We start from the raw sequence: 25,776 nt of genomic DNA, 5'->3' as shown, positions 1-25,776 counted from the left end.
TCGCAAATTTTGAAGTATAATTTGTGGAAAAGTTTGATAACTTTTTCTACTAATTGAAAATGATTACCACTAATTTTGACGTTCCGAATACTTACATTGAAATTAAAGGAACACACTTCTACGCTAATTGAAACTACTAATTTATTCCAATATAGTAAATGCCACGAATGTTTGGGAGTGATTCATCGCTTGACGAAGTTAGAATCGACACGCCCGCTCTGATTTTTACATTAAAAACGTAAATTTTTACATATCATCTGCCTGCACTCCTCCTACTTATTCTAAAATGTTAGCGTGATTGACAAAGACGATACTATATCGCGTTTCTTTGATTGATTCGTTTTTGTGCCTCAGTCCATTGGTGTGCTTGCAGTGCGACCGATAGGGCATTCCAGTTTATATTTATAACCTATATTATGTTTTGACAAGAATTTGACAGTTAAAACAACAAATTACAACAGATTATATATTGATTATTATATGATTTGAAACACCACGGCACTGGAATTAAGTTTTATGTAACCTTGAACAAATTAGTTCACATGGTAGCGACCGATGAATCACTCCCAAACATTCGTGGCGTTTACTATAACTGCGATGTTCAGAGTTCTTTATTTTAAAATTTATCTGCTTAAACTAAATTAAATACCATAATACTCTTTTAAGGTTGATTTATGTTAAAATGTAAATAATGCGGGAGACAATTTTTACTCGATAATTTATAAGATCACCAACATACAAAGGGGGTCAATTTTTTTTTTCAAATTCGCCCTGTATTTCAGGAACTAAGAAGCATATTTAGTTTTATAGAAAAGTAGATGTGAAAACCGCAACTTTGTATCTTCATTCATAAACGAGAAACACCATTAATCATACGAAAATAGGACACCCTATACATTTTTCGAACAACTTCGTACGAATTCGTACACACTACCGCTTCTTAAGAAAAATTATCTTAAATCTGTACCGAGTAAAAAAATGTTCGAGATAATTAGTTACAGCTAAGTTAAGAATATATTTATTTTTGTTTATCGTCACGCGTCTAAAAACTACGGTATTTGTATTTACTCATGGTCAAGCGGCTACTACTGACAACAATAATTTTTGCAATTTAAAATCTTAAGTGGAAAGTCCAGTCGGCCAAGTAACCTCCTGTGTGTTGTTTGTGATGATGGAAATGCAGTGCAAGTTCTTTACTTAGTTGTAGTTTTAAAAATAAAGATGTTATGTTATTTCCTGTTGATATTTTCCTTTTCTTTGGAATTTGTTTGGACAATAGAATTGTATAGAGGTAAGTTAAATAACTTTTTTATGTTTGATGTTTAAAATTTGTTTTATTATTGAAATTTTTAATAAAACGTTTCTGTTTTAAAGTTGTGATAAATCGTGAATAGTTCTTTGTGGTTTTCTATTATTAAATATTGTTTTTACTCTATGATTAACTAAACAGAAAATAAATAAATTAGATAGGAAATATTAATACAAGATATAAATAAATGATGTTTCTTTTCAAATCGGGTTCTTAGTACAAATATGACGCACATGTGTTTATTCTCAGATAATTATTAAACAAGTATCTCTAGTAAATAGTATTTTAAGTAGATAAATAAACTACATTTTACTAATAATTATTACTAAAGTACTTAAGTCTACCCTACACATAACGTTTTACTTGCCAGTCAAAATGTATCAAAACTGAAATGAATTAAGTCGAAAGATCGACTGAGTAAAGAATCTAAAGGATCATTCAGATTTACAATAAAATTGCGCTTTTTGTCCACACTGAAAAAAACATAAGAAAATTTATAAGGAATAATATGGATATTTTTCAGCATCTTTATTAGACTGGTCTTTATTAGACTTTTATAGACTCGCTTTAATATTACCTATAAGTAATATTTTTTAAAAAATCTAGAATAATTTTAATAAATTATAATATAATTTTAGGTAGCCAATGTACGATTAGGAGAAACAATCAAAACGGTATCTGTAAATTCTTTACTGAATGTCCAGAAGCAATTACTGACTTGAGGAAAGGAATATATCCAGACAACTGTGGATTTGAAGGATACCAAGCAATCATATGTTGTGCCAGTGCGGTACCTCAAACTACAACTACAACTACAACTACAACCACCACAACTACAACTACTACTACACGTAGCACTAGCAAAGAAGTTGGAAAACGAGCTCTTGAGAGTAAGAATAGCCATCTATAATACTGTATAATAAAAATTGTTGTTTTATTGGTTGGAAAATATTACTTACTAATTGAAACCAAATTTTCTAAATGTACGTTAGAGGTGGACTTATTTATTTCTTTGTCTATGCTGGTGGACTTTTGTACACACTTTATCGGGTGGTTAGAGATGAGCACTTACTTACTTTTTCGTGTCCGGACAATAAATATCTATAATATCTAAAATATATAAGTGTAATTTAAAATTGTTTAGCCCAATACCGAGCAATGTCTATAGCATTTTCTTGGGCGTTCCATAAATCTTCTAGGCTACAGGTTCTGCAGGACAACAGATATTCCATATTTTGGATTTCGCCACATTCACAGTCCGTGTCCTCGACGTCGATAAGCCCCCATTTGGCTTTGTTGGTCTTAACCGGCGCTACTCCTCAGTTCAGTCATTGGGGATCAAAAAAGGGGCCTGCTTGGAAAAAAATCCTGAAGCTTTGAAACTTTGCAGGTTTATAGGTTTTGGGGTCCCTAACTAAAATCCATAAAATGCAAATTTCCAGACTTGCCGCCGGCGCCGCCATCTTGCCAAGATGGCGCCCAAAATCGATATTTTGTTAATATCTCGAAAACTATGCGTTTTTCGCGAAAATTTTGCGAGGAGAGCAAAATTAAAGAGAATAAAATTTCCTATAAAAAAGGTTTTATGAAAATTTTCGAAAAAAGTCAACCGTTTAGGCACAAAATCCCTGGAAATTTTACAATTTTGCGTAAACTATGATATATTATGTATAGCCGATTTTCCGAAATCAAATGTCGATTAGGGTTCACTAAAACTAGTTTTAGTTTAGTTTCTTCAATTTTGTCATGAAACAGTGGCGTATCATTAATTCGCTCATTAATTTATGAAAAATTAATTGTCGTGCTGGACAGCATTCATTGCGAACTTACCACCAGGTTCAGCATTGGTCTGGTTGTACCAAAGATGCCGAAGAATGGGGTTGGAAGAAAACAAAAACAGGCATTACTCCAGTCACAACGTTGAAAGATCCAGCTCCAAAATCCCTGTTGGCATTTTTATCCTGTAAATGCAAAACCAACAACTATGGTAAAGCCTGCTGATGCTCTGGCGGCTGAAGATGAAGAGTTGGACGTATTGAAAGACCACCCTGATGAGCCCAGCACAGCAGGCACGATCGATTTTGACATCAATGAGCCAGATCCGTCGGGCTTGTGCAGATAAGTTAAAGTTTTTAATTTATCTAGTGGTGTAGGCCTCCGGGGAGACCACGTTAAAATAAACGTGCCATATACTTTACCTCTTGGGTGGTGTGGAAACAAATACACATTTTCAATAATTAGAATTATATTAATTATTCATAAATTAATGAACGAATTAATGATACGCCACTGTTTTATGACAAAATTGAAGAAACTAAACTAAAACTAGTTTTAGTGAACCCTAATCGACATTTGATTTCGGGAAATCGACTATACATAATATATCATATTTTACGCAAAATTGTAAAATTTCTAGAGATTTTGTGCCTAAACGGTTGACTCTATCGAAAATTTTTATAAAATCTTTTTTATAGGAAATTTTATTCTGTTTAATTTTGCTCTCCTCAAATTTTCGCTAAAAACGCATAGTTTTCGAGATATTCTCAAAATACCGATTTTGGCGCCATCTTGGCAAGATGGCGGCGCCGGCGGCAAGTCTGGAAATGTGTATTTTATGGATTTTAGTTAGGGACCCCAAAACCTATAAACCAGCAAAGTTGCAAAACTTCCGGACTTTTTTCCAAGCAAAAATCCCCAATGACTAAACTACCTGTTCTAATTCGGTTCAAGGACTTCCAGGTGGCCCAATCAAGATGTCGGCCGGTGGGATCTATTTCCTTAAGAGGGTAATCAGATGGTGGATCTTCTGGAACAGTTTTTAAAAAGTTTTTTCGTAACCGGAGTCTGCTCGGTCCCTGGAACTCCCCATAAAGTGGATGGCTTTGCGGCGCTGTGGAGGGGCTGCAAAACCGGAGGCTCTATAAAGTTGAGCAAAAATAGGCTCTATAGAGATGAGCAAAAAATCGCGAACTGCGATTCAATCGCAGCGATTTTAAATTCTTAATCGCAACCTGCGATTGGCTCTCATAGGAAACTGCGATTGCGAGTTCTTCTATTTGCGAGTTTCAATTTAGGCAACCAGTATTACTATACCTGCGATTTGCGACTTTGTTGCGATTTGCGATTTTGCTGCGATTTTGCTGCTATGGCTATATATGACGTACAGTCTAGCCACAAAAAAATTATCATTTTTACTTCTAATAAAACAATACACTATTTTTGCTATTATAACGCTAAAAAATTATGACGTCCGGATTTTGCCACGATTTTTGGGTTAGTCAAGGCTCGCCCGGGGTGGACAAGTTTTCATCTAGTAACCCTATGCTTAATAAAAGTATATTATTTAATTTTTTCTATTCTAGGATGTGCAGAATATTCAAAATACATTTGGAAAAGGGAAGCCAACCCCACATTAATGGTAGGTGCTCCCGACATCGTACGCAATGACTGTCCATTTGACAGGCAAGAATTGATTGTTGGGGGTACAAAAGCTCAAAGACGTGAATTTCCTCACATGGTCAGTACATTATGGTTAAAATACCGTATGCTTGAAAAAAAAAACGGCACCGACGACGCGACGGGGGGATGATACTTTTGGCAAGGTCAATTTCTAGACGTCATTTACTGATAATTGACATAAAACTTATCAAAAATTAACACTAGTTATATAGTCTAAGAGCTAGCAACGTTTTTGAGAAAGTATTTTAAGACGTCTGGCTCTTTGATATATCTTTTATTATGCTCTCTGGAACAGCATGCGGCCCGTCTGGCTGCCGATATCCGTTGCGTTCACTACTGCGCATCGAAAGGAGGTCCTATATTTTTTATTAATTTAGTCCTATAAATTCTAGTATTGAATATAAATCGCGAGTATTGAATATAAATGTCTCCACAGTGCGTACAGTTTCCGACCACGATCCGATGATTCAGAGTTCGAATCCGGGTCAGGTCAAGGACTTTTTTATTTTTTTTTTCGTTTATATTCTGATATTAAAGTATTTAATAATTCTGGTAATTAAAAAAAACAAATATTTAATACTTTACTATCAGAATATAAACGAAAATAAAATAAAAAAATCGTTGCCCTAACCCGGATTCGAACTCTGTATTATCGGGTTCGTGATCGGAAACTCTACGCACTGCGCTATATATGGGGACATGTTCGACATACAGGGTTGTTCACCACATACGACACGGAGTATTGTAGCTAAACGATTAGATTTTTACAAATTGTAAGTTTTGGGTTCGTTGAAGGACTATTAGAGCTACAATTTAAAAATATTTTTACAAGATACAGAGTGTCCCAAATAAATAAAAAATATCAAAGTTGTTTTTTTTTAAATGGAACACCCTGTATATCATTGCATTTTTAGTTTCTACGAATAAAATAAAGGTAAATTTGATTAAGGTTTATTACACTTAAACCTGACCGTTTTTGAAATATTTTCAATTTTGTAAAATTGCAGTATAAATTTTAAGGCTTCATTTCTCCGAGGGTATCAAAGTTTTTAATACTAAATATTTACTGAAGTTTATTTATTGATCAGTTATTGTGTTGCAATAATAAAAATTATACTACCTTATACAGAGTGTCTAAAAATTTATTTTAAATCATTACTAGCTTTAAACGGCTATAACTTGTTTAATTTAAATGGAATACCCTCTATATTTTATGACAGTTAGATGCACAATTTAATTGTCTATCAAATTGTATTATACCATTTTTTACCTATCTCTTCAAGTTTTCGTAGAAAATGCATTTTCTTATAATTTAGACCTCATTTATCAATATACCCATGGAATATTGACATTTTAGATTGTTTTTAAAACAACAAATGTAAAATGTACAGGCTAATAATATTATCGTTTTTAGTAAAACGATGATATTACTAGCCCAATTGTCTGCAAAAAGAAAACTATTTAAATCTTTATAAAAGAGTAATTAAATATACCACCAGTATTTCCACCCAAATACTAATTAATTACATACTTAATTGTGTTCGTTAATAAATTATTCTAAATAAATGTGGATTTGAATCAGAAATCAATATAATAATAAGTTATGAAAATGAACATCTCTGTTGTTATAAATAAGCGTTTGTCAAAAAATGAAATATCATTTTTAAGGTGTTCTAAGGGTAAGGTTTTTTTACCGCACTGTCTCACACACACTATCACACATTTTTAGTATTTGGAGCAATTATTATTAATCAACGCAAACAGCCAATTAATGTAGTTTGAATACTGGAATCATATTAATTGGTCCTCTTACAAATATTTAAACAGTTATTTTTTTTATTTTTTAATGAAATAAACGAACTATATTGACAATATTAGTATCTGTGCTCTTATAATCTAAAATGTCAGTATTCCATGGGTATATTGATAAATGAGTTCTAAATTACAATAAAATGCATTTTCTACGGAAGCTTGAAGAGATAGGTAAAAAATGGTATAATACAATTTGATAGATAATTAACTTGTGCATCTGATTCTTATAAAATATACAGGGTGTTCTATTTAAATTAAACAAGTTATTGCCGTTTAAAGCTAATAATTATTTGAAATAAATATTTGGACACTTTGTATAAGGTAGTAAAGTTTTTATTATTGCAACAAAATAACTGATCAATAAATAAACTTCAGTAAAACTTTAGTATTAAAAACTTTCATACCCTCGGAGAAACGAAGCCTTAAAATTTATACTACAATTTCACAAAATTGAAAATATTTCAAAAACGGTAAGGTTTAAGTGCAATAAACCTTAATCAAATTTACCTTTATTTTAATCATAAAAACTAAAAATGTAATAATATACAGGGTGTTCCATTTAAAAAAATACAACTTTGATATTTTTTTATTTATTTGGGACACTCCTGTAACTTGTAAAAATATTTTTAAATTGTAGCTCTAATAGTCCTTCAACGAACCCAAAACTTACAATTTGTAAAAATCGAATCGTTTAGCTACAATATTCCGTGTCGTATGTGGTGAACAACCCTGTATATTCAATAGTAGAATTTAAAGGACTAATAAAAATATAGAATCTTCTTTCAATGCGCAGTAGGGAACGCAACGTTTACTGGCAGCCAGACGGGCCGCATGCTGTTCTAGAGAGCATAGTAAACGATATATTAAAGAGCCAGACGTCTTAAAATACTTGTTTTTCCGACGTTGCTAGCTCTCGTACTAATAGATTAGATAAAAAATAGTTAAGATTAGGACGGATAGGATTAAAAGGTTAGAACGTTCTTAGACACACCAATCTATTTCAAAAATAAAATTGTCGAATTTTTAACTGCACCATTAGAAAATCATTTTTACTCGATATAAAAATAAATTACAACCTTTTTAACGTTAACTAGGTAGTAAGCGCCATTAAAAAATAAAGAACCTCTCCATGACCTCGCCAAAATTATCATCGATTATTAGTCCCCAGCCGTCTTTGACGCCGTTTTTTTTTGATCGGCTGGTACTATCAAAGGTACTATGTAAATCCTAGTGATATATAGTGTTATTTTTTATTTTAGACACATGTTGGATATGACAGTGATGATGGTATTTTGTGGCGCTGCGGAGGCAGTCTAATAAGCAATCAATTTGTTTTGACAGCTGCACATTGCGTGGAAGATCGTGAATTGTAAGTAATTATTTCAGACAAATCACCATATTATAATGTAGTGTAACAAATCTTTTGAACTTAATCTCTTATCATGTGATGTTATAGCGTAATTGTATCCTATGATGTTATAGCCTACCTAATTGTATTAAAAACATGGGTAAAAATAGAAAAAAATGGAATAAATCGCAAACTATTAAAAATAGGTGTATGACATACTTAATGAAAGTTGAAGAGTTTTGTAAAATCTGTCAGAAAGAATAATAATATATAGGGTGTACCATTAATTTGAAACTTCTTAATTTTAAGTAGTTGTAATTCTTGAAATATGAATATCTTTACATACCTCTTTTTCTAAATCTCTATAAAATTCTCCTACCAAATTTTAATTGTCCAATTTCAGAAACATCAATGGCATCACTGACAATTTTTTACCACACTGCAATCTAATATTTGTTTAAACAAATTTAAATAATCAAGAACTATTAATTTTAGGTATATAAATCTATATATAAAAAAGTTATGGAATTTTACGCAGAATCTAAAAATAAATAAAAAATAGGGTGTTGCGTTTAAAAAACATATGTTATATTTGCCACACTTTTTTGAAGCACCCTGTATACTTTATAATAATTTTAAAGTGTGTATCTTAACCTTCCCTATAACTTTTATATTTAATATTTTCTTGTAAATCTCGAAACAAATGAGATAATGGATTTTTCTTTATCGTTGACTCACCCTGTACATTAATGTGCCTAATAATATGCCGTTTAGAAACATTTTAAATTCATTTTATTTTCTTAGAGGTTTGGCTCTCTATACCAGAATGGGTTTTACCAACCAAGATGATGACGATCACGTTCAAGAGTATAAAGTTCAAGATAGAATAACTCATCCTGAATATAGTCCACCAACGCACAATCACGATATTGGTCTGCTTAAATTGGAGAAAGAAGTGGATATGAATACCTGGGTAAGTCGATTTAAATATGACTAAAATAAATACAGAATTAAATGTATCAATCACTTTTGGAGTTATTGACCAGATATTATTATTAACATTTTATAAATCTAATAAAACTTTCTTTATTAGAAATATCGCCTACATTTATTCATTCATTATTTTTTTATTAATTAATTAATTCATTCATTTATTCACTAGTTTGAGGTAAAACATCGAAATTTTGGTAATATCGATATAATATTGTTACTTTTTTCGTCGGTTCCGTGTGGATAGAAAGTCTAATTTATTTAAACTCAATTTATTTTACACTAAGTAACAAAACAATAACTATAAAACTACTTAAAGAACTATTTACAACTTATTTACTATTTATCAAACTATTTATCTAAAAGGAATTTATTTTGAATTTAGCGCGGCAATTGTACGCGTCGACCGAAGCTGTTTGTTTTCTTTCTCCTTTGCACAGGCCTCGGTTTATCTACCCACAGCTAAACACTTCTCGAATAGTCCATTAGATCATTAGGTGCATAGAGAAGATTCAGAATGTTCTCCATGTATGTATGCCACCATTCCAGTGGAACTCGATTGTTCTCGAATGCTCGATGAGTCACTACGGTGTCTATTCTTTAATGCGATATTAAGGTCATATGGAGGTGGGACATATTCAAGAACAGTTAACCTAATAGGACTGCTCATTCAGCCCTTTGAATAAGAAGACTAAGGAAGGAGCATAATGCTATCCATGTATTTATGCATGGTGGGCGGAAAAAAGACTCTAGGGTGGGGATCCTTGACAGTTCTGTTTGACGATTCGTCTGACACATTTGAATTTGATTTGAAATTTTGTGGATTTGTCAGTCTTTACGGAGCTTATTTTATGTTGTTTGTTATTTATTCTACTATTGATAGTTGTATAAAGGTAGTAAATCTAGATGGAAATTGTGGCAGAACTTAAATTAACAGTGACACTATCGCGATTTATCGAAAAAGACTCGAAAATAGTTGGTTGTGTAGCGTGCGTAGATCTCGGCAAAAATCTAGTGAAATAATGAAACAACTTTTCGCTAGTCACTTAAATTAACTAATTATATATTTTTTCTTGCATTTTTGCTTTTATTTACTACTTGTCAAAGATTAGATGTCAAAGAATTTAGATACGTCAGTTTGACTTACCTGCTTCAGTAGCTTATCGGATGTTTGTGTTAATAAATAATTATTAAAACTTATCTATTTTTATTATAATAATATGTTTTTATAACAATTTTAATAACTACCAACACATATTCACAACGTAAAATAAAAAAAATATTGAGTTTACCCCACATCTACCCTACATCATAGTTTTACATTTTTTAAATAAAATTAGAACGGCACTGATAAACCGGAATTTAAGTCGGCCATATTTGAGGCCCATCGCGTTGGACCTAACATTTTTGATATGCCCCTTCCTTAGTCTTCTTATTCAAAGATTCAGCCAAAAGTGTCCGCCAGGTGCATGCGAAAACTACTCGCTTTGTGACGTCATTGTAGTCCTTGTCATGGTTATTAGTCCTTATCCGGCAACCAATAATACACACACGTGCATTATTGGTTGCCGAATGCAAAACGTTTATTATTTAGTTTATTTATTTAAACACCTTATATGTATGCAGTATAACAAATTAACTGTATAAATCGTATTATATACTCGGATAATGCATTTTTAAGAACAGCAGTTCCCAGCATCACCTTTTGCAAGCATTCTTTTTAGAGTACTTCCATATTTTGCTTTAAAATAATTAATAAACAATATCGTAGGCACTTTGCCACAATCCACAACACAAAATGAACGTATTTATACACTCTATAGCTCTAAAAACCTTAAAGACACCTTTTTCACATTTAAAATTGACAAAAAAATTAACTCAAAATTACTCAGCTGTTATTTTTATAAGTTTAACATAGGCAACTAATAATACACACTATCATGACAAGGGCTACAATGACGTCACAACTGTCAGCTGAAGCGCGGGAAGAGGCGAACGTACGTCTTATGAGGATGAGCAATCCTATTAGTTTACCGTTCTCTGGACATATTAGAACGGGTTAGGCCGAGTCACCGAATTCATTACACCGAATTACAGCTATATTAGCTTACTTTGGGTTTCTCTTATTACCGATTCTGAACCGTCCTAGAACTGTGATGCGTATGCGCAGAAGGAAATATGAAGACATTATTTCATTTGCGCATGCGCTGCAGTGTTCTAGGACGGTTCAGAATCGGTAATAACAAGAACCCGAACAAAGCTATTATTATTCGGGGGCCGAGTCCACACGGGTCCGCAACAATATTTTGTATGTTTCTAGGTTAGACCGGCTTGTATCCACGTCCAGTACTCAATACCTTACTCCAACTTTATAGCCAGCGGTTGGGGCAGAACCACCTTTCAAGGCCAGGAAAGTAGCTTCTTACTGAAGGTGGTACTGGAGTATTACAACCAGAAAAAGTGCAATCATACGTACAGATCACAATATGGTACCCTAAAATTACCATCAGGGATCGTCGACGATATTATGCTGTGCGCTGGATCGTCTAAAGAGATTAGAGATGCTTGTCAGGTACAGTCTGTTTTTAACTTGGTAACAGACTAACTTTCAATAACTTAAAAATAGAAATGTTTCGTATTTGTTGTAAGACACACTGTATACGAATAGGCTTGGTGTATTCTCCGCCGCGCCGCACAGTGCTTCGAACATATGGCTCTAGAGGACAAAAATGCAAAACTTCTCTTTTATTGTAGGCAATTTATTCAAACTACGTTTATTTGACACAAATGATGAGTACTCTCATTGTACTAAATGATGATGTTCTTAGTCTCACGTTTATGAAAAAAAATCTTATAAATAATAAAAATGTTGGAGCTGTGTTCCATCTAAGGAAATAATAATTCATAGTATGAAAACGGTATTAATATTTATTAAGTATTAAATAAATCCCTGTGATAAAAACGAATTGAAATAACATTAGAACATGATTCCTACAATATAAGCCTAATATAAGATAAAAATGTTTTTCTTTAATGAAAAAGAAACATTAATGTTATATTTAATTAAAAAATAAACTTAAGATACTATAAATTTACTTCAGGGCAACAAAATGCATAAATCGTAACTACTCTGATTCAGAAGAATCACTGCTGACAGAATCTTCCAAATTTATATTAGTATCCAAATCACAGGTAGATGAAGTATCCTCACATATAAGATATTTCTGTACATCATTTTCTAATATGTTACTTTTTCGCGTTGTTACTGTTCTTTTTGTTGGTATGAGGGCATATGGGATGTTAATAGTTACCTCTTTAATAGACCATATCCATATATTATTTTTTCCTTTTCTTGGGTATTTCAATTTTTAGGGTTTATAATAAATTGAAAGATGGAAACTTTTTTTATGCGGCGTTTCGCTCCAACATAGTCGACTTTTTCAGGCACAAGTGGTGTCTCATTTGACAGGAAGGTTCATCAATATCTAATAAAGAACACATTTTTTGAAATACAAATAATTTTGAGTTCTTGTCCTTATAATCAAGCCAAGTATTAACCAGATCGGCATTGCTTATCGATTTTACTTCATCTGCCATTACTCCATAATACCGAAAAGTATTATAAAATAAAGTTCGTCGCAAGCAAACGCAGGTGAACTATACAAAAATTAAAAGTATATGAATATGACAACAAAAATATTCAATAAATACGATATGATTTGATATATCTTTTTTAAATGCCTTTTTGAAGTTTGAAAAAAAAACGCTGTTTATGAAAAATAATATACAGGAGGGTTGAACATTGCTATAAGTATAAAATTACATATTCAGATATTAGTAAATTTTAACTTTTTTTTCGATTTTTGTCCATGGGACGAAGCACTGTGCGCCGGTTCTGCAACAATCGTAGAATATCGTAAACAACTGGTATATACAAATACACGAATTTAAATACCGAGTATACGAAAAATTTATTATATAATTATTATTCTAAAAGTGTTAGGAAGTATAATTTGTTAAAATTCTAAAAATAAAAAAGTAAATATTTAGATACCTTCAGAAGGTTTAACTTGTATTATAATTTACTATTTAAGCTCATAAAACTTTTTAGATGAGTTCAAATAGCATAGTTTTACGCACCGATTTTGCTAGCGGAAACATAACTATAGCTATTTCGGTTATAACGCATTTTTACGAAGGATACATAATTATAATAATTTTAGATAACGTTTATAAAAAATTAAGCACTAATTAATTAAAACAAGTATACCATTAATATTGCAAATTATAATTTATCCTCTCATAGTATTTGCCTATTTAATTTTTTGATTATGTAATGGGCACTGTGTTTGCTCACTTGTTTCGACGAGCTGCTTAAATCCATTTTATCAGTGCACTATGGTTTCTAGAAGCTATTTTTTTTTGGCCAAAATACATATTTTAGACCCACTGTAGAGGGACTTTTTTTGTAAGTGGAATGCAAGCAGATATACAAATGAAGAAGACCACATGCATATATTTTTGTTTAGTTTTAATTTTTATTCCTTATCAGCATTTATATTTAGACGTTTTAGTGAAGTATTTGTGCCTATTCAGTTGTTGTTTATTTTCGGAAGAGTTTTGGTGAATATTAAGTGATATATTTCAGTGGGATTTAAAAACGGATTACTGTTATTTTTACACCTTATGGTATGTATTGTTAAGAAATCACTAACAATTGCACATAAGAATCAGCGTCCATTATTTATTAATTAATTAAAAATAATGAGTTTAAGACAGAAAATAAATAAAAAGTTAAAAATTTAGTTTGACTTATAAAAAATTCTCCATGTTTCTCCATGCTAGATGTTATTGTAAAATTTGAAACAATCCTTTGTGAACATAGCATAGAAAAAATTGGCTGCTACTAGCTGCAACTTTTTTTTTAAAAGAATTTTTTTTTCTCCTATGTATCGATTGAAAAAAATAGATATTTTGGAAAAATGGCTACAAGGGGCCGATAAAGTTGAGAAAAACGGTTATGTTTCAAATTTTGTAAGTCAAAAATTTCAGAATAATGAACAAGAACTATCAGGCACAATGGAAAAAAGATAAATCGCCTTTGTATAAATTTTGAAAGAAGATGGCAGGCGGCTTCGCGGCTTAAAGATTTATTTTTAAAACAAAATGAAGACTGGTTAAAGGAGGATTTTATCCTTGAGTTAAATGAACCCCTTCCATCCACATCATCTGCCGGCTGCCCACGATTACCTTTTTCGGAGCAATCTTCCAGAACCCAGAGAAGAACGGCCTCAAAAGTTTCCGAGGAACATAGGCAGGATTGGGCTTTACTTGTGCAGGCTGCAAAATACTTTACTTGTTCAGGCTGCTTTGTAAATTTAGTTATCCTGCCGATGAACAGGGTGGGTCAAATTCGACGCTTTTAAATGGAAACACCCTTTTCTATAGGAGATAGACGAAAACTAATATCGGTGTCTGGAGCTCAATTTTCATCAAAAACATGATGGTGAAAACCGCACATCAATATCTGTTACCGTTTCGGAGTTACGGGGTGTTTTTCAAAAATGTGCATTTTTAACAAATCGCTGTAACTTTTTACTATGGAAAATTTTGTATTTCTATGAAAACATTTCCAAATCACCTTTTACGTAGAATTTAATGGTTGAAGTATAATTTTTTTAAAATTAATAATTTAATAGTTATCAACAGAAAAATTAATTTTTATTTGGGACACCCTCTATATTTTTAATTAACTGAAAAGAGTTTAAAATTACCTTTCCAAAAATATAGCACATTTGATATTTTGTTATAATCCCCTTCGAAATACAGAATTTTTAAAAGTTCGCCACTTCTAACTAGTAGGCTTTGGACCCTTATTGATAATATACCCTTAATGGAACTCGAATACATATTTTTCCAGCAAGACGATGCACCGCCTCTGAACGCTGAAGTTATCAGCAAATTTTTGCAGCCAATTTCAAGAATAATTGAATAGCTAACCAAGATCCCAGCCGTTGGCCGTCGAGGCCGCCTGAGTGCCCATGGATCTAATCCTATGGATATATTTGCGGAAGAATAAAGGTTCCTTATTCTTCCGCATAATCTAGACAAGAATTAGAAATACTTAGCAGTTATGAGAGGGTATCTTTCACCCCTACTGAGTTAATGAATTCCGCGAGAAATGTTCAAAAACTACCCCGTTTATCCATAACAGAAAACCGTCGGTATGTCGAAAACCTGTAGCAAAATATCATGTTATTTTTATTGTTATTAGATATAGTTTAAATGTGTTGTGATGTTGGTTAAATATATTTTAAATTGTTCTAGAATTCTGCATCTCTCGTAGCAAATATTATTTTCGTTTTAATTGATTCTCACAGCTAGAATTTTTTTGCATTACAGCCGGTGCCGTTCAAAGCCTACTTATTTAAAGCGGACGATTTTTTATATACTTACTCTATATCTCGAAGAGGAATCGAGCAAAATATCAAGCGTGTTATATTTTTGGAAAGGTAATTTTAAATTCTTTTCAATAAATTAAAAATATACAGAGTGTCCCATATAAAAAATCAAATTTTCTGTTGATGATTCTTAAATTATTAATTTTAAAAAAATGATACTTAAACCACTAAATTCTACGTAAAAAGGTGCTTTGGAAATGTTTTCATAAAAATACAAAATTTTCCATAGCAAAAAAGTTACAGCGATTTGTTAAAAATGCATATTTTTGAAAAACACCCCGTAACTCCGAAACGGTAACAGATATTGATGTGCGGTTTTCACCATCATGTTTTTGATGAAAATTGAGCTCCAGACACTGATATTGGTTTTTGTCTATCTCCTATAGAAAAGGGTGTTTCCATTTAAAAGCGTCGAATTTGACTCACCCTGTACTTAACCTACTTCGTGTACCTGACTTTATCGAAAAGAAGTTAAATGAAGAACAATTTGAAGAGAAGCATGAAAAGAAGAGGAATACGAGGAGGAAGCGCAAGAAGAAGAAGAAATCAAAAAGAAGAAGAGCAAGAAGATATTTCTAAAGAAGATTGTTTTTGAACAGCAGTAATTCGATGATTGATCAACTTTCTTTTTTGGAACTAGATACAGAAGATGCTTCGTAGGTAAAAGTTAATCACATGTTGAATGAGAAGATTAAAAATAACTTCATTTTATTAGTCTTTTATTATTTTATTAAAAACACAAATTTACAGTCAATATTTTCCATTAAATTAAGTTGTTTAATTTTGGCCAAAAAAGTAGCTTCTAGAAACCATAGTGCAGTGTGAGAGGTTGTGAAGCTATAAAATGTTGTTTCTGGAGAGTTGAATATCAGGGAATCAGTTGATTGCACCCAATAAGCACGTAATTACGCCCTCCTTTACGTGTTAACATTTTTTCGACAGTTTTACTAACATTTGAAATTGTCACAACATAAAAAACGACGCTCAGTTCGGGTTCTTTTTCACTTAATTTTTACTATCCGAAAAAGAGTTACGTGAAATTTATAAAGCCGTCCATTATTCCCAGAGACCTGGTTCAGGAGATTTTGAAACTTTTTTCTATAGCAACTGTTAAAATTGCCTTATATCTATCAAAAATAGTAGATAAAATAGTACTTTAACCGCAAGGGTAGATTAAATGATACTTTAACAGCGAGGATAAGTTAAAAACTTTATTTCTTCTCGCACGTTTTTTAATTCATTCCATTTTTGAAAATTTTTGTATTCCTTTTCATAAGTTATTCGGGATTTAAAAGTAATTTACTAGTTTGGATATGGCGTTTGTTGCCTCAGCCTGAATATCTGTTGGTAATTTACTTATTTTGTTTTGAGCCATTTCTGGCTCCAATTGAATCAACAATCGACACGAAAGAGAATTAAAAAATATTGACTCAAAACCCAACTCAAAACCATCTCAAAACTGACAACTAAAGAGACAGCTTTATTTATTTGTCAACATCGGCGTGACCAGGCTTTTTAATAAGGGGGGGGGGCCAAAGTTAAAGATTACGAACCGGAGAAAAAAGTAGCGCCGCAAGCGAAATTTTTTTTATACAAGCGTGCGCAAAGTAACATTTTCCGCACGCAGAAAATTGATTTTCCCGGTTTTCCAACGGATCTTTTTTTGTGGGTTTTCGTTTGAGGTTTTTTTTATTTATAATTTATGCTGATTAGGGGGCCTCCACCGCCCCACCCCCCGCGTGGGCACGCCTATGTGTGTCAAATTACATAGAAACCAACGCCAACCCAGCACAAAATTTTTTCTACTCGTAATAAATTCCTTGAAATAATAATTTGTGAATATTTTTTTAAAACTTAACTGGCTATGGAAAAACATATTGTTTTATACACGACGATAAAATAGTCTTGTCTTGTCTTGTATAAAAAATAACTATTTTGATTCTTTTGGAGTTTTGGAGCGTTACATCTTGGTTACGTCAAACAAGCCTCGTACCTGAGTGTTTTATAGTTCCAATAACTGCACTATTAAAAACTAAAATACTTAAAGATTAGGACAAAACTACGATTTTAATATTATTTCAATGCGATCAACATCAGAACTGCATGAAATTCAGAGCGAAAACTTCTGATTTCTGCTGTATCGAGCGCTGTGGTCAGAATTTTTAAACTCAACTGAAATGCACTATGCCTATAAATGATATACTATTATTATTTTAACAGGGCGATTCTGGTGGACCTCTACAAGTCTACAAAGGTGAAGATAAGGACAACGCTTGCTTGTACGACATTGTAGGAATAACATCTTTTGGAAAAGGTTGTGGCTTTGGAACAGATTTACCTGGAGTATATACCAGAGTGTCATATTACGTCAGATGGATTGAGGATCATGTTTGGCCTTAATATTTGAATTATTTTGGAACTGTAATTATTCTGTGCCAAATATATCAATTTCTAAAAATAAATTTTGCGATATTTTTGCAATATATTGTCCAGTCCTGTCCTTTTCAAAAAGTCTAATAACAGACTGAACCACACAGTACATCTTTGACAGTCGAAAGTTAGCATCACATATAAAAACAAAAAATTACAATGGAAACCACTAATGGTGTTACAACAGCAAAATAATACAAACCATAATACATAATACCCCAAAACACTCTTGCCCAAAAGCTCGTTTGAATGACAAGGCAAAACCTGCACGTGAGTATAATGATATTGTTACGTTTTTCGTCGGTTCCGTGTGGATAGAAAGTCACAATTTATTTAAACACAATTTATTTAACACTAATTAATAAAAACAATAACGATAAAAAACTTAAAGAACTATTTACAAACGATTTATAACTATTTATCTAGAAATAATTTATTTTGAATTTAGCGCGTCAACTGTACTCGTCTATTCATTTCTGTCCTCCTCAGGCCCCAGCCGTCGGATTTTATACCCACAGCTAAAGAGTTTCTCGAATAATCCATAAATCATTAGGTGCATAGAGAAGGTTTCGAATGTTCTCGTATGTACTACTCCATTCCAGTGGAACTCGTTTCTTCTCGAACGTTCGAATGAATCATTACGATGCCTATTCTTTAATGCGATGTTAAGGTCATCTGAGGGCGGGACATATAGTTAGGTTAGGTCGAGTCCACACGGGTCCGCAACAATATAAAGAGATTAAAACTCACTATATTTTGCAATTAGGCGTATTCGTTTTCGAGAAATGGCGGTATTCCCATATTAGGGATACTATTCCATATTTGGTTACTTACCTCTAATCTTTCGACTAGTACTATTTCAATTCTTCTAGTCCTTCTTAGTTCATACGAAGAATTTAATATTTAATATTTTAAATAGCTGTGTTAGATGTATTACATAGTAACGGTAAAGGGATTATACATTTTGCAACCTGCTGTATTTTTCTTTGTTCTATAGCTATTTTGCTATTTGTAATAAAATTCCCCATAATTATTATATTTTCATGTTAAAATCAGTAAGCGCAAAATTACTCTGTTAACAATAAATAAAATGAGAATACATGTGATATGGTGACATCGAAATTCAATGCAAAGTTACATTGAATGGTGTAAATTATTTTAATTTTGTCTGTATGTCGAGTGCACATCGATGTATAGAATTCTTGGGACTTTATTTTATAGCATATCATGTTGATGTATAATGTATTTTTTCTAGTGTTAGTTTTAGGGAAGATCAAGTCGTTCTCAATCAGTAAGTATTTATTTATATTATATTTTTTATTTAATACCTACATAAATTTTTATATATTTAAAAAAGAGTTTATATCTATATATGCTTAAATCAAGTACAAATATTTTGGGGCTTGTAGATCTCGGTAAAAGAAACATATTATCTCTTTACCGTTTTTCAAATAAGCCCAAAATAACCGAGTTATTTTACTTTGAAAATTTCCAAAAAACCCTGTTTTTTTCTTAAATTTTGAGCACCAATGGGTCTTTTCTTGGTTTTATTGTAAATTTAATCTACTACCTATGTTACAATATTATCAAGAAATTATGTTTTTTAACTAAAAACTAAAAAACATTCCAATTTTTTTTTCAAAAAATTCCAAATTTTTAAGACAAAATTCTTGCGAAAAAAACTCATAATCGTGTTTCTGGGGTGGAAATATACTACCCCTAAAAATATTTGCGCATTTATTTAAGACTCACCCTGTATAAACATCCATTAAAATATAAGTTAGGTTTATAAAGAATTGACCAAAAAATATTTTTTCTACAAACGTCAGTAAAAATGTAATTTTTAACGCATGCTGTCAGTGCCTAAAATCTGACATTATGTGACATTTTAGCACTGGTGCTAAAAGTAAGTCACGTGATTTACTTTTAACTGAAATTACCCTAGCAACCATAAACTTCCTAATTAATTTGATTTCAGAATGACATATTATGTATTATGATATATAATTATTCATTAACGTAAAAAGTAATAATATCTTGATATATACGAGCATAAACTTGTTTGTAGAAAAAATAGTGTATGATATGTGTGCTAAAAGTGATTTTATTTTGTTCGAAGGGATGGGAGACCCCGCCTTCGGCGTCTTGTCCCAAGCTTTCCTTCTCACAAAATAAAATACCACTTTTAGCACTTATATCATAAATAACTATTACAGAAAACTTATTTCATATGTTCGAAAAAAAAAACGGCGTCCATTTGGCTTGGAAACGACGGTCAATGACATCTCCCATATAATTTTACATATAAAGTGACAACGATCTTCATTTCATAGCCATCGCTGACGCCCTTTTTTACGATAACATTGTATTAATTGCTTAATTTTTTCTAGACAGTAAATTTTGTGGCATTGATTTAGTAGGAAGATGTATTTCGCCTACTATATGTCCACAAAAAAATGTTTTATACAAAGGTACTTGCGAGAATGAATTGGTCTGTTGCCAAGTTTCTGAAAAAATCGTTACACCTGACAACAACGTAAATTCAGCACCTCAAGGTATATTTTTTATTTTATTTAAAGACTTATAGAAAGAGTCTCTCATAACCCTATTAAATTTGTATTCCAAGCATTATTAAATATCATTTTTTTAAATTACTTTTAAGTAACATTTACCAACTCAACATAACGACTAACAAACCAGTAATTGACTGTATCTTACTTTATATTTTTAACCTGTCAAAAGAAAATTGAAAACCACTGATCAACCGGAAGTCAGCGATATTGAAACCCCTTTACAGTCTCGCCAAGTGTGTTACTAAGTGTGTTTTGATATACTCCTTCCTTAGACTTCTTGTTTTATGCTTTGGATTAATATAAACGGTTAATTTTGTTCAAAAATAAGCACCAGGTGGTGCTCCACCATCGGCTGGTAGTCCCGGTAGCAGTGCCCCACCTGGAGGAGGTCCAGCACCACCATCTGGGGGTTCACCACCTAGTTCAAGCGCTCCACCGACTTCAGGATCAACACCAGGAGGGGCACCGCCTTCTACAGGAGCCCCACAAGCCCCAGGAGGTGGTACTCAATCTGGTGGAGGTTCTACACCTGGTGGTAGTCCTCCACCAAGTGGAAGCACGCCTCCAGCAGGTCAAGGTAATCGAAAAAAGGACGTTAAAGACGGCTGAGGAATGAAAATCGATAACAATTTCGTCGAGGTCAAGTGTAGTGTTAAATTTGACAAGTTTTATCTTAATTTTTAGAGATTGCTTCGCTAAAATTATCATCGATTGTCTTTCTGCAGCTTTTTTTCGATCATACGGTATTATATGATATTATATAGTACTGGTGCTCTTGCTTTTTCAGGAGGAAGTTCTCCACCAAGTGGAGGCACACCGCCAAGTGGTAGCCAGCCTCCAGGAGGCCAAGGAGGTTCACCTCCTGGTGGAGGCTCACCTCCAAATGGAAGCACACCTCCAGGTGGTGGCTCACCTCCTTCTGGAGGAAGTCCACCACCCTTAATGGGCAATATTATGGTACCCCCTGGCTTACCTAATAGATTTAATCCACCCACTACAACACCATCAGATACAATAGTAATTTCGGCTGAGATTATAGATAATTCTTTAGATTTTCTGGAAAAAAGTAAGTAACATTTTGTGTTTTTGTTATATACCTACATTGAAATGATTTATTTGGTACCAAAATATTATTTTATAGAATGTACTGCATATAACTCTATGATTCCGGCTAAGCAGATGTCTACACCTGTTGTAATGGTGATTGGCGGAGTGGATACATTAGAAAAAGAATTTCCTCATATGGTAAATTCTTTAAGTCTCTTAGGAGAAAGTAGTTTAAACCGTACCGCTGCGCTGTTGTACATAAAAGTTAAAAAAATACTAAATTTTTCGGACCGGGTAAGATTTAGCAGCCAGTACGGTATAGGCAATTTTCCCCTAAGATAATTTAAACATTGCTAGTATTATTTAAGTTTTATTTCCCTTAGGCAGCTCTAGGATTTGGAGATGTCAATGCCAAGCAGTGGCTTTGTGGAGGAAGTTTAGTATCTGAGAGATATGTCATTACTGCAGCTCATTGCCTATCAGTTTCGTCAGTGTAAGTAAAAGAAAATCTTGATTAAAAATATAGAGAACAAAACATGTATTTTAAGCGGGGATGTACGTTATGTGAAACTTGGAAACATCGACTTAAACACAAACTCACCAAACACTCAGGAGTTTAATGTGATTAGTCGACTAGCACATCCAGAATACCATACGTCAGGCCGGTACAATGATATAGCTCTTATCCAGATGGATCGTTCTGCTAGGATTACTTCCTTTGTTCTACCCATTTGTTTGTTCTCATCATCCGATTATGGTGATAGAAACTTGATTGCAACAGGTACTACAATATTATTATCAAAAGTGACTAAAAAACAATAATGTCTGCGGTTAAAATAAGTTTAGTTGAGTAAACCTGTATCAGGATTCGAGTATTCAAATTGGGGGACTGCTTGCTTATTTTGTATAAATATCAAGATAAAATCTCAGATGGGAAAAATATATCCTAATTTCTACAGGCCATCTTGTTAAGGTGTTCTAATATTCCATGGACATAGGACTACTATAATCATTGGACACATTAACATTTGACTTTCACTAAAATCAATAAAAAAAGTACGGGAAGGGTGAAAGCTACTCCCACCTCTACATAACATTTTAGTAGAAATATTTTCCAACGACGACGACTAATTTTTGTTTCGTAAAACAGTCCTTCTAATATTTACTACATATTCTGTCTTTAGTAAAGAAAGACCATATCGCATAGTTTTTAAGAAAATACAAATTTTTGAGAATTTCCTTTGAAAATAGACCTAAAAATATACTGCGAGTTCCAATATTCCATGAACCTAGAACAACTACGTATTTTTTGCATAAAAAAAAATTAATTGCACACAATTTACCTCCATATAAAAGGAAATATCTTTTTTTCTCAAAAAGTATGCACAGTGGTGTTCTTTTACAAGAGACAAAAAATGGCGTCCAGCCGTAACCACCGTAATAACAAGGCCGGACAGCTGTGACGTAAAAATGTCGTGACGTCACCAACTGGAGGCCTATGTAACTCTATTTAGCAGCGTTGATAATTACCCGATAAAAGTTCAAATTGTGGATCTTTTTTCACTCAGCAGATATATTTCGAAGTTTTAAAATGTCTTTTTTCGAGTTCTTAAAAATATTATAGTATATAAAAATAGTTTTAATAGAATACGGAAAAAATCATACCAGTCAATAAATGTTTATCTCTCACTTTTTATCAATCAAATTTAATAAAGGAATATTTTAGTTCACAATAGTGTATAATATGAGAAAAACAACAATAAAAATTTAAATATTTTTTATAGTATATATTATGTTTTTTATCGGTATTTTACGCCCCCCACTCAGGGGCGACGCGCGACGGCGCCGGCGCCTGTCGTAGCGGAGTGGTGTTGCCGCAGTTGACAGTCATCGATTTATCGGTAGGTGTGCGGACGTGCTAATTATAATCGATAATAGAAGAGTGAAAAAAGTTATAAATCTGTAAAAAGATGTGTTTAACCTATAAAGTGATTATAAGTGTGTGCAATTATACAATTTAAAAGGTATAATGCCTATCATGCTTGTTATTTACTAAATTCTTTAAAATGCGATGAAAATATTAAATTTCTAACTTTTATCTGTGTTCAATATTAAAGTTATTAACTTGAGTTGAGTAACAGGTAGAGCTTGAAGTAATAAAATATTGTTTTAATGAGTAAAATATGAGGTATGTTTTACTAGAGAACTTGCAAACTGATCCTCTTGAAAGTAGGTTTGGAAAATATAGACAGTTAGCTAAGAGTCAATACAGTATTTGTGTTCGACATTAATATGAAGGCGAAAAGAAACTTAGGATTCAGTCATTAATGTCCTTAAAATTTACTTGTTTTGGTTCTATAAAAATCTATACCTTTTATGATTTTATGATGACAATACCTTGTCTAAAGAAATACCACGCGATACAAGTACCATCGAATCAGATTGGTTTAACACCAACATTACTATTTCTGAACAAGATATCGAAAGTGTGAAGGAAGAAAGGCCTGTTATTGCTTATTTAGGAGGATATTGCTGTTATTAAATTAAATTTGTCTTAAAGGAAATTAAATGCGATACATGTAAGAATAATTTAACATTTTCAGACAACACTAATATTGAACAAAATTCACTTATAAAAAACCTTACTAAAGGCAGTCTTGGGTTTCCGAAAGATGAAATAACTAATATAGTTTTACTTGAATATATAATTTTTAACAAAGCCATGAGGAGTTTCTCAAAATTCACATTAAAAAAATATTTTTATCAAAAATATCTTTGGATTACATTAAAGGTAATAACACCATTATTAAAAATGCTTAAGTTATTGTAAAAATTGTCATAAATTATATTAGAAATACACGTCTGAAAAACTACTGTTGTAAAAAAAATGATGGACTTGGAAAAGGAAATAAAAGAAACTTAGACACACTTACAGCATAAATAAATACAATGACGATGGATAATGTGAGATGGGTATGAATCTGATGTTTTTTAAATTTTATGTTTAGTTATTATTTATTAAAAATTCGGTGCAATTAAAGTTTATATCCATTACATACATATAAAGTGTATCAAATGCAATTAAAGTTTAAGCCTCCAGTTGATGACGTCACGAATAAGCTGTCCAGCCTTGTTATTACGGTGGTTACGGTCCAGCTGGCTTGGAAATGAACACCAATGACATTTCCCATATAAATTTACATATAAAATGATAGCGATCTTTATTTCATAGCCATCACTGACGCCGTTTTTTTTTTCGATCATATGGTAGTAAATACTAGAAAGACCATTTTACGAAAAAAATCAGTCGCCAGTGGCGTTGAAAATATTTCTACTAAGATTTATGTAGGGGTGGGTATAGTTTTTACTCTTCCCGTACGTTTTTTTTTTCGAAAGTCAAATGTTAAAGCGACTAGGAAAACATAGGAACCCCAAATCCCATTCAGATTGTAATAGCGGTTCTTAAAATATCTTAAAAAATGTGTTTTTTTTAAAGTTTGATGTTTGAATTCCAAAAATAGTAGTCGTTCTATGTCCACGGAATATTGGGACACACTGTATACTAGTCCAGTGTTGTATTCTTAGGATGGGGAAAGACAGATACAGGTGCTTCTAGTCAACGCTTGCAGAAAGTAGGTCTGGAGTTTTTTACTCAGCAGGAATGTCAAGATGTATACAAGGTGATTCCCAGAGATCAATTACCATTAGGCATTCAGGAGTCGACTCAAATTTGTGCTGGCAGTAGATCACAAAAGAAAGACACTTGTCAGGTAAGCATCAAGCTGAAAATATTATTATTTGTTTGAATAAAACAATTTCTTTAAATCTATGTTTCTTTCAATGGTATGCTTTGTAAACAATATTTTAAATTTGATTTGATGGATGGTTTAAAAATTAAGATTTTTTTATACAGGGTGATTCAGGTGGACCTTTGCAGTTCCGTAAAGATAATCGCTGGTATTTAGTTGGAATTACGTCATTTGGTATACAGTGTGGTTCGCCTAATGTTCCTGGTGTGTACACTAAACTTTCCTACTACGTTACTTGGATACAGCAGACTGTTTGGAACAAATAATTATAATGTATTTAAAATAAAATTAATGCTTTATGTTACAGTATTTATTCTTTTTTTAAATTAAGTAATAATTAGATACTCTACAGTGTGATCAAATAAAAAAGACGTAGAAATAAGATTTCATTTACATTTTTACAAAATGAAAAGTTTAAAGGCAATTTTAAACTTTTCATTTTATTTTATCCTCCAACGGTCAAATACACTCGAAGAAATTTCTCAGGACTTCGGACTGAGAGAAATCAAATATTTTCTTTGATTTAAGTAAAAACAAT

At 32.3% G+C, this 25,776-nt stretch overlaps 1 protein-coding gene across 1 annotated transcript; it reads left to right on the top strand.

The window, feature by feature from the left end:
- The first annotated feature begins 811 nt into the window (after window positions 1–811).
- Window positions 812–25,531, top strand: LOC115883661. Its single transcript, XM_030902048.1, has 16 exons — window positions 812–1,291; window positions 1,948–2,199; window positions 4,672–4,826; window positions 7,840–7,949; window positions 8,733–8,901; window positions 11,239–11,490; window positions 17,600–17,767; window positions 19,031–19,100; window positions 20,200–20,364; window positions 20,711–20,959; window positions 21,170–21,448; window positions 21,524–21,627; window positions 21,813–21,922; window positions 21,978–22,210; window positions 25,015–25,199; window positions 25,343–25,531. Exons 1-16 carry the CDS (start codon window positions 1,222–1,224, stop codon window positions 25,502–25,504), a joined length of 2,733 nt encoding a protein of 910 aa, XP_030757908.1. The 5' UTR covers window positions 812–1,221; the 3' UTR covers window positions 25,505–25,531.
- The last annotated feature ends 245 nt before the right edge of the window (window positions 25,532–25,776 follow it).

This window comes from Sitophilus oryzae, unplaced genomic scaffold (assembly GCF_002938485.1).
Source record: "Sitophilus oryzae breed Bouriz unplaced genomic scaffold, Soryzae_2.0 scaffold_1974_pilon_pilon, whole genome shotgun sequence".
Taxonomy (NCBI): Eukaryota; Metazoa; Arthropoda; class Insecta; order Coleoptera; family Curculionidae; genus Sitophilus; species Sitophilus oryzae.
This window is presented reverse-complemented; position numbering and strand designations above follow the sequence as displayed.